We start from the raw sequence: 13,654 nt of genomic DNA on the forward strand, positions 1-13,654 counted from the left end.
TGATCAGCTGCTCTGTTTTCTGCACTGTCTTATCAGTTAGTCTGCCTGCCCCTGCGTCCCTTCTCCTTACTGATCTGCTATGTGTCACACAAGAGATTTCCCAGGCCACTTATTGGCACATGTACTGCAGGTTGGCCACCCCAGCATAGGGGACATGTCAGTGTGGGGCTGGAAAACACAATGCTCTGAATGTCCCCTGGTCAGGAGAGCAGCTGCAGATGGCATAACTTAAGAGAAGCCTTCAGACTGGTATAAATGGTACCAGAGGCTGTTTCAACTCTTAGCCATGCTTTTTGATGAGAGATGGAAAAAGATGACTTGACTCTACCTTTTGTCTACCTCATGCTGGGCATGAGACCAGGACAGCCCAGTGTATTTGTTTACAAATACAACTTTTGTCCTTCCTGTCCTACACGCCACAAAGATGACAACTGCCTATAGCCTTGAAAACTATAGCAAGAAGGGTTTGAAAAGGAGAGAAGAACCAGTAAAATCTATGGGTTGTGCTGTTGTTTGAACAGGGAAATTTGCCACATGATGGAGTAGGACAAGAAATGCAAGTCTGCAAATGAGACTAGAAAGTAACGCACCAAGGTCACACAGTCCACCACAAACAGCTCACTGGTATCTCACCTCATCATCAATCATATCCAGGCTCTGAGTGAGGGAGCAACAAAGAAATGGGAAAAGAAAAGCATTATAGAAACAAAACAGAGAATATGTAACAGCATGTAAGAGAGTTTAGCAAAGGCAGCACCAAGATTTGCAAACGTTATGGCTATTGAAAAACAAAGAGATCTTAAAAAACTATTTCCAGAAACAGAAAAGTTATGTTAAAAGATCAACAACCAAATGCATGAATTTGTAATTAGGGCCTGATCCTGTGCCGCTGAGGTTCACTGGAACTCCCAGCAGTGTAGGACTAACAGCAATGGGAGCTTTGCCAAGGACCTCACTGGAAGCAGCAAAAGACCCCCGTCTATGATCTATCACATAGAAGAAGAAAGTGGTTTCCTTCCCCCTGCTTTTCATTCTTTTTGTTTCTCTCAAGTGGTTATGGCAACCCCAGCAGAGGAGTGTAGGTGAAAGATCTCCAGCAGTTTCACTAACAATCCCAGCTGACAGAGCAAGTAAGCCATGGCTGAAGATGGATCCTAGCAATGCCCTGAGTAAGGAGGTTTGTGTACAGTTCCTACAGCAGCTCTGAATGGATACTGGCTGAGTCAGAGGTTACAGTTCAGTATTGCAGCAGAGGGTGGAGAGGCCACTATCTACTTCTACAGGCCTGTTTGTACTTGATATTTCACAGGTGACAACGTGGAAGTGTGATGTAAGAAGACTGGAAAAGACATGAAAGCATTTTCAAACTTATAACTCAACCTAGCAGGCACAAAGTATTGTCACTTAGCATGATGATAATAATGAAAAATGATAAAAGAGCAAAACATTTAAAAATGTAGGTTTTAGGGGAATGTATTGTCAAAAGACAGCCCATGTAGTATTAAAACATCTAACCGCTACAGGACTCTCTGCCCTGTAAACTTAAATTTTGGCACCTGTGGTTACATCTTTTAAATTTGTGTAAAGCATGCACATATTAACAACAACAAATGTCAATTATCCTAGGAATAATAGAAGTTTGGAAATTGAGTTCTGTAAAGCAAATCCTGGCACATATCTTAAACAAGAAAAACATGGAGTTCACTGTGATAAATGCAGTAAAGTTTCTTCAGGTCAAATTACATCTGTGTAGCACCACTAAGAATTTGACTCAAGTCACTTTACTAAACTAACGTTTTTGGGCCAAGTTTTCCAAACACTGCCTCTGGATGTGCACATCTAATCCTGGCACAAAGTCTCTTGAACACACATTTTTTTGCAGACTATCATTTGTGCAAAAAAAACAAGCCCCAAATAACTGAGCTTGATCTGTGCATGAAAATCAAGCATAAATTGAGTGCAAATGAGAACTGAATTTATGCACAAATAATAATATGCAAAAATTAATAGACATACAATTTTTACACAGAAGCACAAACAGAAGCTGAGTCAATTGGCCTTAAAATTTGGTCCTTAATATTCAATTATAAAGGACCCCAAGGCCTGATCAAACAATACAGTATTCCTATATCCTACTTTGCTCACATGTTAAACTCCCTCAAAAGGAGCCCAATTATATTTTGTTTAATGTCTTCAGGTTAACATGCATGTATTTACATGTAAATGTAGGAGGACCATGCTGAAACAGAATGCTGGCAAAGGTTTGGGTAAAGCATCTCTGAGGAAACCAGTGTTGCTCTGTTATTTTCCTGCTTTAGAGCAATTGGTCATTTACTTCCAAAACAAGATAATGAATGACAACTATAACCAAAGACAAACCGGGAATCAAGATTTTTCTTAATGAGAGTGTCTAGAAATCAACTATTATTTTAACAACTCTTAAGAAAAATGCCAGCTGAGAGAGAAATCAACTATTTTTTCACTGTAAAAATGTCATGGACATACCTCATCTGATGACAGTGCTAAGGAGTGAGAGAAACCAAGAGTTTTGGGTTCTGCTCCCAAACCACTTAAATCAGCTGAACTTGTGCTGCTGGGGCTGAAATCATCATTGAATGTGAAGTTCTGTAGACAAAAGCACAAGTCAAAATGAACAAAAGATCTTACATACATATCTAACTGGAAACTTGCCTTTCCCCTCCAGGTTGGCATAGTTCAGGAGTGATTTTGATAATTAGCTGAACTGGTTAGAAGATGCACAAAGAACCCCAATCTTTTTCACTGTTAATGCTTTACACAATAATGTGCTATACGTTTATTATGGTATGTGTTAAGAAACATTTTTGCCAGCTTAATATCTTAATTAGTAACACAATTATCTGAGAATAAGTTACAGATTTCACTTAAATATACTGCTGCTGCCCTTTATGAGGGTATCAACTTCATTGCCTCTAATGGTTGATCAATGGCATTTGCCTATCATCTAAACACTTAGGACAAGCACAGAACATGCACTAATACAAGGGGTAGAACAAAGGTTGGATTATCAGGGGAAATAAAAGTTACTGTTGAAAAGACAAGGAAACTATCTTGTGAACTACTTCAGCCCCAAATAAACTTCTTAGAAGTGAACGGAACTTCCTTTTCTGCCTAACTTTTAGGCAAGACAGAATATAAACAAGACCATCTGATCTTATGTGATACTGCAATAGTAACCAAAAATGACACTCGTTTGTCATAAAAAACATAATGACAAACATCACACTTTACAAGCAAGGAAGAACAAAATGTTATTCAGTAATTCATGTACATCGTTCCCAGGAATTTACCCAAATCATCCTTGGTTAGCAAGTAATCTTCAACAGACTTTGGAAAACAGTCCAATGCAAAAACAAGAAAAATAGGTCAAGGTATCTCTGGATCCCTTTGGTGTTCAACAAAAAACTAAATAGGTGCAGAAACCACATATTTAGGGTTCTAATCCGGAAAGAAATAGGTAACTAAAAAAATTGAGCAAGTTTTTGAAGTTTTGCAATATACATATATAAAGCATGAAAACATGACTAACATATGTACATCAGTCATGTTTTTCAATTGGTTCATTTAAAAATATGGAGACTATCAAGCTTGACTTCCCTTTTTTTTTATTATCCATCTTACGATTAGTGGAATCAGTGAAATACCTCTCAATGGGTTGTAAAATCCCAAACTGCTTATTTCCCAGTACAGCTCATTTTGAGGGCTTGTGCACTTTAAAAAGAAAGACCAAAACTTTTTTATTTTCTTTTAAAATATTTTTTTAAACCATGACAACTATTACTCTGCTTTCCCTTGTTTTTAAGGGGGACTAGAATAATTGAGGAGCTGTTTTTAGCACTGCACTGAGAAAATAGAGGTACTGAATCTTTAAAATTGTTTCCTAGGAATCTGATGTAGCAAAAACAGAGTACAAAGATTATTTCCTTTTTCTCTAAATCATTTGAGTTCTAGTGCTGGAAGGAACATCAACTGTTATCTAGTTCAATCCCTTCCTCAAAATATTATCATCTCCATCTAAATCATTCAAGACAGTTATCTAACTAGCACTCAAAAGCTTCCAATGATACAGATTACACAGCATCTCTAGATAACTGTTTAAGTGCTTACTGACATCATAAAATCCTTTAACTGAAACAGAAGAGTGAAGTGGCATTTTCCTTTACTTATAAAATAAATACATTAAAATATAATAAGAAAGGGGAAACACAGCAGCTGGGCAAAGGCAAACAAATTATATTACCTCTAATGCTTTAAGAGAAACAAAAAAAGAGGGTTTATTCTATTTCCATGTTATTTGTAAGGAAAGATCTTCAAAGGTACAAGAGGAACTACATGCCCAACTCAACTGCCATTCATTGAAAGTTAGGAACCTGGGGGCGCTTTAATTAGGGTGGCTCTGAGAGCTGCTTTAATTAAAGCGCCGGTGCATCATGTATATAAGTGTCCCCACACTGAAAAATGGTGAAAAATGAACAGGTTTTAGTTGCAACATCCCCACAGCCATTTTTCAAGGCAAGGACACTGATACACACGATGCTGGACTCTGCTAGAACACAGTAATTACCACGCTCCAGCAGACTTGATTAATTGGGTCTGCTCTGACGTGCCATAATTACAGTGCATCGGAGCAGCCTTGCTGCATGTGTATAGGTGTCCTAAATGCTCATCACACCTTCGAAAATTGGCCTTTTCATGCCACCCCCCCCCCGCCTTACATGTCCTATCTTTACCTAATTCATGAGGTTTTCTTGGATTTCTCTCCAACAGCTCCAGGCATGATCCTGTTTCATGCCATGGTTCTATGATCTTGTAGATTCTTACATAGGTAGACTCAATTTACTCCTAGAAGAGGGCGCTTAATTAATCTAAATGCCCCTGAAAACTTCAAAAACTGCTATTCATTATGGGCATAAAACTGAAGTAATTTGTAATCAAACTGCTGAATATCAGGACTGAACCATTTCAGTTTCTTTTCCAGCCCAGTACAAGCAGCAGAATGCTAGAGGCTATGGAAAAAGGTATACTGTTAGAGAAATATTTCCTACAGGTAGCTATAAATTAAACAATACAAGAAAGCTAGGTACACTACTCTTAGGGTTATTTAAGGATTATCATGCTGAAAACAACATTCATGCATCTAGAAAAGAATCACACAGATGCTTTAAATAGTAACAATCCAATTTTCTTAGTTCAAAGATTTTCACAAATGCAATTAAATCTGATAACTAACATGCGAGACAAGCAGATTTTGTTACAGGGAAAAAAAAGGCAAATGATTGACAGTGTATAATGTCAGCATTTCTTAGCTTTGCAAAATCTCATTTTAATATGCTAAACATGGTTAGGTATCCATTCCCAATCAGTCCTGAAAAATGCGATAAAATCCACAACTCAATATGCAAATCTAGCAGTTGTGAATCATGGATCAGACTGTAATTTTCCACTAGTGCCATTTAGTATCATACTGGATATCATTGTAACTACCTTACTGACTTAACATACATCAGGAGAGAGACAACTTAAAAAGCTCTGTGCAGTCTGTCATGGTACAAAGTGTTGTTCAGAGGAGTTCTTATTGTACAATGAAAACTCTTATTGTATCAACATATTGGCCCTTTCTTTATCCTGAAACATTGAGCCAATAATGCTACTTCACATACTGGGAATAAGGTAGTTTGTATTTTCTACCTTTAACCCTTTTTTAGCTGGACTTATATTTTCAGAGGAAGGTTCAGTTGAACTGGCAGGCGAAGGCAGGTTGCTGGAAGAGTTGGATCCCCTGTCACTCTCTCCATACCATGTGAAAGGGACACAAGGTGGGAGAGAGGAGGATCTCTGTGATAAAGTTGCACTGTGTGCTGAGCGCTCCAGCATTTCTTTGTTGGCCCTGTTTAACAGAAAGGAGTACGTATCTGTGTTAGAGTATAAAACTCAATAAATAAATAAAATAAAGTAAGGAACTATAGAAAGAGTGATTATTTCTAGAAATGTGGCAAATGTGTAAGCTTTCTATGTATCAGCTATATGGCAAAAATCTGTACTTAGCTGCACCAGTTGCACAGAAATCGATTAATTTTCTGAATCTAAACTGGTGTAATGAAGAGCAGGCTTTGGCCTTAAATTCCCTTTTTGAATGTTGCTTGTATATTCCTAGGGTCTGCGCATCCCTCCTACACACAAATAATGTTTGCTGGTTATCCCAGATTTAAACAATACCTAGGTCCCAAGGGTTTACTGGGGTTCCAGAAGTCACAAAGGAATGAGTTTATTTTGTAGCATTGTGACATTTTTTCATATCTGGCTGTATTTTAACTGCATGACTAAAGAACCTAAAGCCATACTGTTTCTAAAAAAATTAATTTCCATATACCGCTGTACAGCAGAATGTTACAATATTTCTTAAAAAAACAGAAATGATACTTAATGCATCAAATCCTCAAACTAATTTCCAAGCATTAACCTTGCCATGGTAGCTGAGAGGGAATCCTCCTCCCCAAACCCAATGGCTATTTACATAGTGACAAAAGCCACTCACCTAGTTTTAATGCTCATTCCCTCCTTCCCCTAGCCTTACAGAGCTGCGCCCCTCACACCGCTCGGTTCTATAATCTGCAGCGGCATTCTGCTGTACAGGCAGAGGAAACTGTGCTTCCTACCTTTATTGAAGAGCTGACTTTTTTTAGGCCCTTGTAGCTGTGGAGAAGGGAAAGGAGTTTTTTCCAAAATCAATCAGAATGCCATTTCAGCATTGCCAAAATAATGCACAAAGCATCCATCAGACAACATAATTAATTCTACATCAATCAACTGTTCTAAAAGAAATAAATCATCATCATAGGACACTGTCATTTGATCACTGTCCTCTTTTTTCAAAGAGCTTACTCAGCTTTGGTTTTGGTTTTGGTTTCAGTCTTCCGTATTTTCGAAGCAAATTCTTTGGAGTCAGTAACAAAGAGAAAGCATAAATGGTCTTTAAAAAGTTACGAAGAAATAGCAGCCAATTTACAAAGACATAGTGAGAACTGTAAAAGCTTGAGTTCTGCACTTTGACTTCAATAACTGCATCGCAAGACAGGCATATTCAGTAGGGAAAATGAAAAGCTGTTAAAAATGAATGATTGGGTTTACACTTCACTATTGACTGATTCTCAGTCTTTCAGCACTGCCCAAGAAGAAACAGATATTTTGTACAGCCAAATAACGAATTAATTCTACTCTAAAGCCTACTTCTCACAAATATGTGCAGATTCATTTCCCCCATCTCTTCTTTATCATTCAAATGTTAAATATAATAATTGAACACTCAATTCCATTGCAAGTATGCATCACTGCACAGGGTTTCCCTTCACAAACCTATCTCTTTTCCTATGCACAATAGTATGTGCCACTATCTACATCCACAGGTTGAACCAGATCCTCAGATGGTTTAAGCTGACAGCTTTATTGACTCCAGTAGGGCTATGCTGATTTACATGAACTAAGGACCTTGCCAGCTACTTGTACTGATATCACAGAGTTATATGTGCTGATCTAGAGTATTATATTTGTATACATTTAAATGAATTTAGGTGCTGAAGTACAATCCCATTCCATCCAGCTTATGTCCTTTAAAAATGTTGACAGAAAAGATGGTTAGGAGCTCTTCCTCCGCCGTCTCCCTGCATTTCACGGTTTAGTTTTAAGGCTAATAAAAAGATGCTTTCCAAAAGTACCATATTTTTCTCACATAACATACTCACAAATATAACATACACCCTATTTTTGGAAGGCCCCGAGAAGAAAAGAAAAAAATTCTTACCAGAATGTGGGTATCTGAGATTTGGGGTGCCTGGGGCTGGTGGCTACATAGCAAAGCCAGATTCAGCATGCTGGTGCTGGGGCCACATACCACGGTAGTGCTTGGGGTCTGATCTGGCACTCGGCCCCAGCACCCAGACTGCTGAATTGGGCCCCAACACACTGTGTAGCCCCATCACCAGAGTGCCAGATCAGGCCCCACCTTGCTATGTAGGCTATACAGTGTGGTGGGGCCCAATTTAGCACTCTGGGTGCTGGGGCTGTGCCCCAGGTCTGACTCTGTGCACTGGTTCCAGGTCCACAGCAATTAATACTGCCACCACACTACCTTCCACCCCTCCCACCAAATTTCCAGCACTGTGCCTTTTTCCTTGTATATGTGCACCCCAATTTTCCCCAGCTGGTTTTGGGGGAGAAGGTGAGAGTTACATGCAAGAAAATACAGTAGATGCATTAGCAGCTTTCCAACAACTCAAGCAGGGTGGAATAGGATCACATTCAGGTGTTTAGTAGGTCAAATAGGATCTGGGCCAGTGAGTCTGAGGGACAATTCAGAATCAAAAGACCTCATGCCATAATATTTGCAAATGAAAAAAAAAGTTTTATGTTTGTCATTGTGTCTCTGTATATTTCAACGGTGAATAAATTTGACTGCTTCACTATTATTTTTCTTTTGCATTTGTGTCGCTTTCTATGAATTTTAGGGTCTGTGTGTCATTTTATAGTATTTGGAGTATATTTACTAGTATAGGTTTTTTTGGCATTTAATTCAAGGACTTGCCTTTTGTGCCTGGAACCAACATTCTTTGGTCTGCAATGATTTTAGTACTAGAATGAGAGGCTTTCTAAGAGAAATTTCCTACAGATGCTGTGGGAAAAGGTACTGTCACTTCAGTGTTTTGTGCTTGTTTGTTTATTCATTCATTGTGAATACAGGTGTTGGAGATGCTGTCTCGATAAGCAAACAACTTACAACCCTTTTCCCAAGAGTTGCTGATGTGGTGAAATCTAGCATATAATTTTCCTGTACACTTGCAAATTATCTGGTGCTATTCGCCTCCTAAAACAAACTCTTCTATGGAAATATAGTGGACTGTATTTAAGAACTGCTTCCCTCTCTCCCATTGGCATCTGGTTTGCAGCACTGGTGGAATACATGTCAAACTTTTTTGGATATAGAATCTTACATATTCTTATACATGCACATTGTATGTTAGTTCTAGGAATCTCTGTCTTCAGTGTCCATCAGTATCAATGGGAGAGGTAGAGACAGATCTAGGGTGTTACATATCTCAATGTATTTTAAGGTATTAATTATTTGGCTATTTGTTAAAAAATTATCCAGGTTAGTAAAAGCAGAATTGGATTCCTGGTTATTAACTTATTCTAGCATTGCATGCAGGACAGCTTAACTACTAATGATTTTCTCTCCTAGATAACACAGATTTGCCAACAAAATCTGGCCTGAGATGGATCACATCCCTGTTCTTTTACCCATACCTACTGCCACAGGCCACCCTCACAGCTTCTTTCTCTCTCCGTTTCTTGCCTTTGTTGGAACTCCTCCTCAAGGGAGCCCTATAGCAAGAGCAAAGAATGTCAGAGAACATGATCTGAAACTTTTTTGTCTTATCTCATAATAAAAACCTAGGTTTTATATAATAAATTGCTTACCCAAAGTCCACAAGCTTTTGCTTTATTTTTTCTGCTTGCCCCATAATAGGTCTGGTTGTTCTTCCTGATTGGGGGCCTGTAGCATCATCTAGGATACAGCAGTACATTGGAAAGTATACATGATCAGTTTTGGCGAATATTTAACAGTAGCTCCACCTTCCATCCAGAAGACTTTGTGTATGTGTGCTTCTACATATGAACATATACACCCATACAACTGTGAGTCAATATGTAGATATATGATTTGATTAGGTACAAATGCATAAACACCACTATTTCTTTATGAAGATGAATTGAAAAGGTATAAAAAGTAGCTAAATGAATAGTTCTGAATCCTGAGAATAGGCATTAAGAGGGAAAACAGAGGCCCTTATTTTAATAATTTAATATTGGAATTTATAATAAAACAAATTACATAGCAGGTTAATAACAGAAAACATTAAACACGTGCATTTTTAAACCTAGTTGTAATTATCTTGTATCTTCTTTTGCCAATACTAAATTCTGTTTTAAGCCCACTTTACTGTGAAATATGGCTATAGAAACCCTTTCTTCAAAGATTCCAGCAACTTTGGAGAACTGGCTAATTTTAGCGCAGGAATACTACCGCAATAATAATCTGTTTGTTAAGTTTTTGTGTCTTGGTTAAAAAAGACATTGCCAATTTGAAATCTAGCTAAGTTGTAAAGCAATAGAATAGGGTCATTTTTTATATCTCTTCTGGGACTGCCATTTTCTGTCAAGGGCATGTTTCTGCAAGCGGGGAAAGCTTGCATGAGTCCCGGGATGGAAGTGTGGGGTTCCAGGAACTGCTTGGGTCCTGTGCTGTCCCAAGCCAAAATCCGTGTTTCCATGTGAGGCATGGGTAGGTGCAGACCTGATCCTGGCAAGGAGGTGCAGGGAATCCCCATGCAAAGGGAACACCTTGCTCATGGTCCCGCATCAGGCCCCTGCCAGATGCAGAACAATGGACACCATGTGTTTTGTCCACTAAAGTGGATCAGCTGTGGAAGGACATGTTCCACCATGCTACAGGATGATTTGTTTAATTTGGCAGTGTCTGTTTTTACCATGAATAGACATGAGTTTTCAACTGGAAATGAACGAAGACCAGTCATTCATTTTGTCCATTTTTGCTTGAAGATTTGGAACAACTTAACTGGCTTCAATAGATTTACTCCATATTCAACCAGCATAAATCAGACCATCAGAATCAAAAGCTAAACCAAAAAATTAGCATAAGAAGGACTTTTTGAGAAAGGCCCATATCCTTCAGGCTTCTCCTAAGACCCTGCCTTCCTTAGATTTGTGGGGATTCATTCATATGGAACAGCTGATAGAATCACTAAGGGGTCCTTTCTCTAAAACAGCTTGCTGCAATGCAGCATAATGAGCAACGTAACTATTTTGCACTGCAGAAACATTCTGATGGTACTTTTTTCATTCGTGAATAAAATTCAAGGCACAAGGGACCCATAAGCCATGATGTAGGAAGCCAGGAAATGCAAGTGCATTAAAATGTACACACTTTAAGAACAAATTATTTTAACTAATTACAGTTGATGCTTTAAATACAGCATTCACAAAGAGCTGATGCATGAGCTTATGCCAAAACAGAAAATGAGCATCAACCTCCCAACAGGGGAGTTAAAGAAAAGCAGTATGCTGAGTGACAAAGCAACCTGCCAAATTCTCTCAAACAGCAATCCATCCCACAACAAAGGCTGATGTGACTGCTAGGCAACTTGTACCAGTACCTTGAATCAGTTTTGCAAACACCACGCATATAGTTAGTGTACTGAATGTACACTAACTATATGCATGGTTGCCTCTTTTGTATTTAATGTGTTCTTGTCAGTTAACTATGGTAAAACGTGTCAGATTCATAACACAAAGATCCTGCTGCACTTGCTTTCACATTAGGTGCTAGAAAAGTGTTCTGTTTGCTGTATTATTTTAATAGTAAGGGAACAAAACTAAGGGAATGACAACTGCTGGGTTTGTGACATGCAGACATGAAAAGAAAAGAGTGAAAGTATTAAGACTGAAGCTAGAGTAAAACAGTGAGGACAATACAAAATTCAGCATCCACTTTCGTTCAAAATCATGTTCTGATTTTGAAATGCTGTGCTACATACAGATAGGCCCTGAGCACTTTACAGCACTTTAGGTCATGGACAGATGTGTAGGCCTTGCCATGAACCTCCACCAGAAAGCTTCAAAATCACTGCAGTAACATACAGCGAGCGGCTTGCTCTCTAGATGCTGGGTATGACAAGGTGTTGCTCAGTTCTGTGACTCTGTTCCCCCCACATACAACACTCTTTTTCTCCAAAACCCAGCTGTTAGAAACTACAGTGTGCATTATATGCAAGAAATATAGTAAGAACAGTTTCTGTTGGTTAAAGGCAAAAGTGAGAGTAAAATTTGCACCAGACTTACAGGGAGCAAAACAATGAGCACATTCTGCTCCCTATTCGCTTACTGCAGAGTTGCCTAAGTAGTGCTGCAGTAAAGCATCACTAGTCTACACAAGTGGTGCTATTAGGCCCAAGTAAACTAATTAACTGTGCTGTCGAACAGCACTGCCCAAAACAAGTACTATTCTACAACAGAGTTATTTATTCCACCTCAGCTCACATGTAGACGGCAACCAGGCCTGAGGGTACTACAGTGTGGGCCTGCCTGCCGGCTTGCCCCACACTATAGCACCCGCATGCCCCTGTCAGCTCCTCTATAGCACATTGAGCCAGGAGCAGTTCCAGGCTTGCAGACTGACCCCCACAAGCCTCCTGCCAGCCAGAGCTGAGCCATGCCACCTCGGTGTGCTGCAGTCCTAGGAACATGTGTAAATGCTGCACACGGGAGCAATAAACTCTGGCACAAGCTGTGTATTGCATAGCATTAATATTCATGTATAGATGCACCCTGTTACTACAAGGAAAGAACTTTTTTCCTTCATTCTATCTTTCATAAACAAGATGCATATTATAGTCTAGGGTATGCTATATGTGAGAAAATATAATATTTATAGCACTTCAGATGTTACATCTGTCTAAGAGCCCTTGCTTGTGCACTTGAGTACTGTCTTTCTGAAATGGAGAAATAAGCTATGAAAGGTTTTGTGTATTTCTTTCAGAAATATAACAGAATAATTCAGAGACAAGGAAAAAGAAAACAAGAGGAAAAGCAGATCCATAACAACAGGGCAGACAAACATTAAGTTGTACAGTATATCATTAAAAAAAAGATAAGAGATTTTAAAATAAAATAGCATTAAGGATGAAAAAGCTGAAACATGACTGTTGGGAAGAACTCAATTTTGAGGGTGAAACAATTGCAAAGCCACGTTTGTAGGAGTGCAGTTTTGCAGATAGGCTTAGTATTGGCAGTAAGCAAAGTGTAGATTGGAGAAGGAATTGATCCTTTGTTAATGAAGTGTATCAAACAATAATCCCTTTTCACTGCACTATCATTGGAAATGTGGTGCTTTCTTTCCTCTCTTATCCTATATTACTTTCTTGCCAGTAATGAATTCATTTAATTAATTACCAATCCCTTTCCTCCCCCTACCTCCCCCCCAAGATGGTAAAGATTTTGTCACAAGTCTTTTACTGGGGCATACTTTGTTACACAAATGCTTTCTGCATAAGCTGAATTATTGTCTCTTCTGGAAAGTTAGGTGATGTTTCAGAATAAGGTGGATTAACATAATGTGAAGACTCCCAACATTATTACACAGAACTGCTTGCCCTTCTCCTCCTCTGGGTTCAGGAAGGCCTTGCATCAAAAAATGAGAACTGGGTAAACCCGTGGAATACAGTGCAGAAATGAACTGCCTGCTTGCACTGCTGTTTACTGAGGAGAGTTTTGACATCATGCAGGAGCTGTAAGGATGCAAACAGACACCTGGCTAACTGAAAAGGCAGCAACTATCTCCCAGCAAATACATGCACCTCACTGATTATTACTGTTGCATAATTTTTACTAAGCAGATCAGAGAACAACACCCAGATAGGTGTGTCATTAAGCCATAGTTGTTATAAAACTTAAATACATGCAACATCGGATGAATATTAAATAACAATATATTAGCATTTTAATTCATTCATTCATTCATAGTCTATGCATGTTTGGGGCCACA

At 38.8% G+C, this 13,654-nt stretch overlaps 2 protein-coding genes across 4 annotated transcripts in view; one reads left to right on the top strand and one right to left on the bottom strand.

The window, feature by feature from the left end:
* Positions 1–13,654, top strand: part of LOC149864877 (serum paraoxonase/arylesterase 2-like) — a 63,951-nt gene that overhangs the window by 44,925 nt on the left and 5,372 nt on the right. Inside the window, exon 9 of one of the 2 annotated variants that reach the window (XM_090046993.1) lies at positions 9,272–9,407. The exons of the other annotated variant lie outside the window; for it this stretch is intronic. Coding sequence (XP_089903119.1) covers positions 9,272–9,304 — 33 coding nt within the window. The 3' untranslated portion in view covers positions 9,305–9,407. Of the gene's footprint in view, positions 1–9,271; positions 9,408–13,654 lie in introns of those variants that run through there. 2 annotated transcript variants of the gene reach the window in all.
* The window catches only part of PPP1R9A (protein phosphatase 1 regulatory subunit 9A), a 247,016-nt gene that overhangs the window by 8,538 nt on the left and 224,824 nt on the right, over positions 1–13,654 (bottom strand). For both annotated transcript variants that reach the window (XM_090046991.1, XM_090046990.1), the window contains exons 14-18: positions 9,511–9,598; positions 9,337–9,414; positions 5,728–5,926; positions 2,506–2,625; positions 634–657 (exon numbers count right to left, since the gene is read on the bottom strand). In XM_090046991.1, coding sequence (XP_089903117.1) covers positions 634–657; positions 2,506–2,625; positions 5,728–5,926; positions 9,337–9,414; positions 9,511–9,598 — 509 coding nt within the window. The remainder of the gene's footprint in view (positions 1–633; positions 658–2,505; positions 2,626–5,727; positions 5,927–9,336; positions 9,415–9,510; positions 9,599–13,654) is intronic.

Source organism: Crocodylus siamensis, chromosome 5 (genome assembly GCF_052110815.1).
Source record: "Crocodylus siamensis isolate JL-2025a chromosome 5, ASM5211081v1, whole genome shotgun sequence".
Lineage (NCBI taxonomy): Eukaryota > Metazoa > Chordata > Crocodylia > Crocodylidae > Crocodylus > Crocodylus siamensis.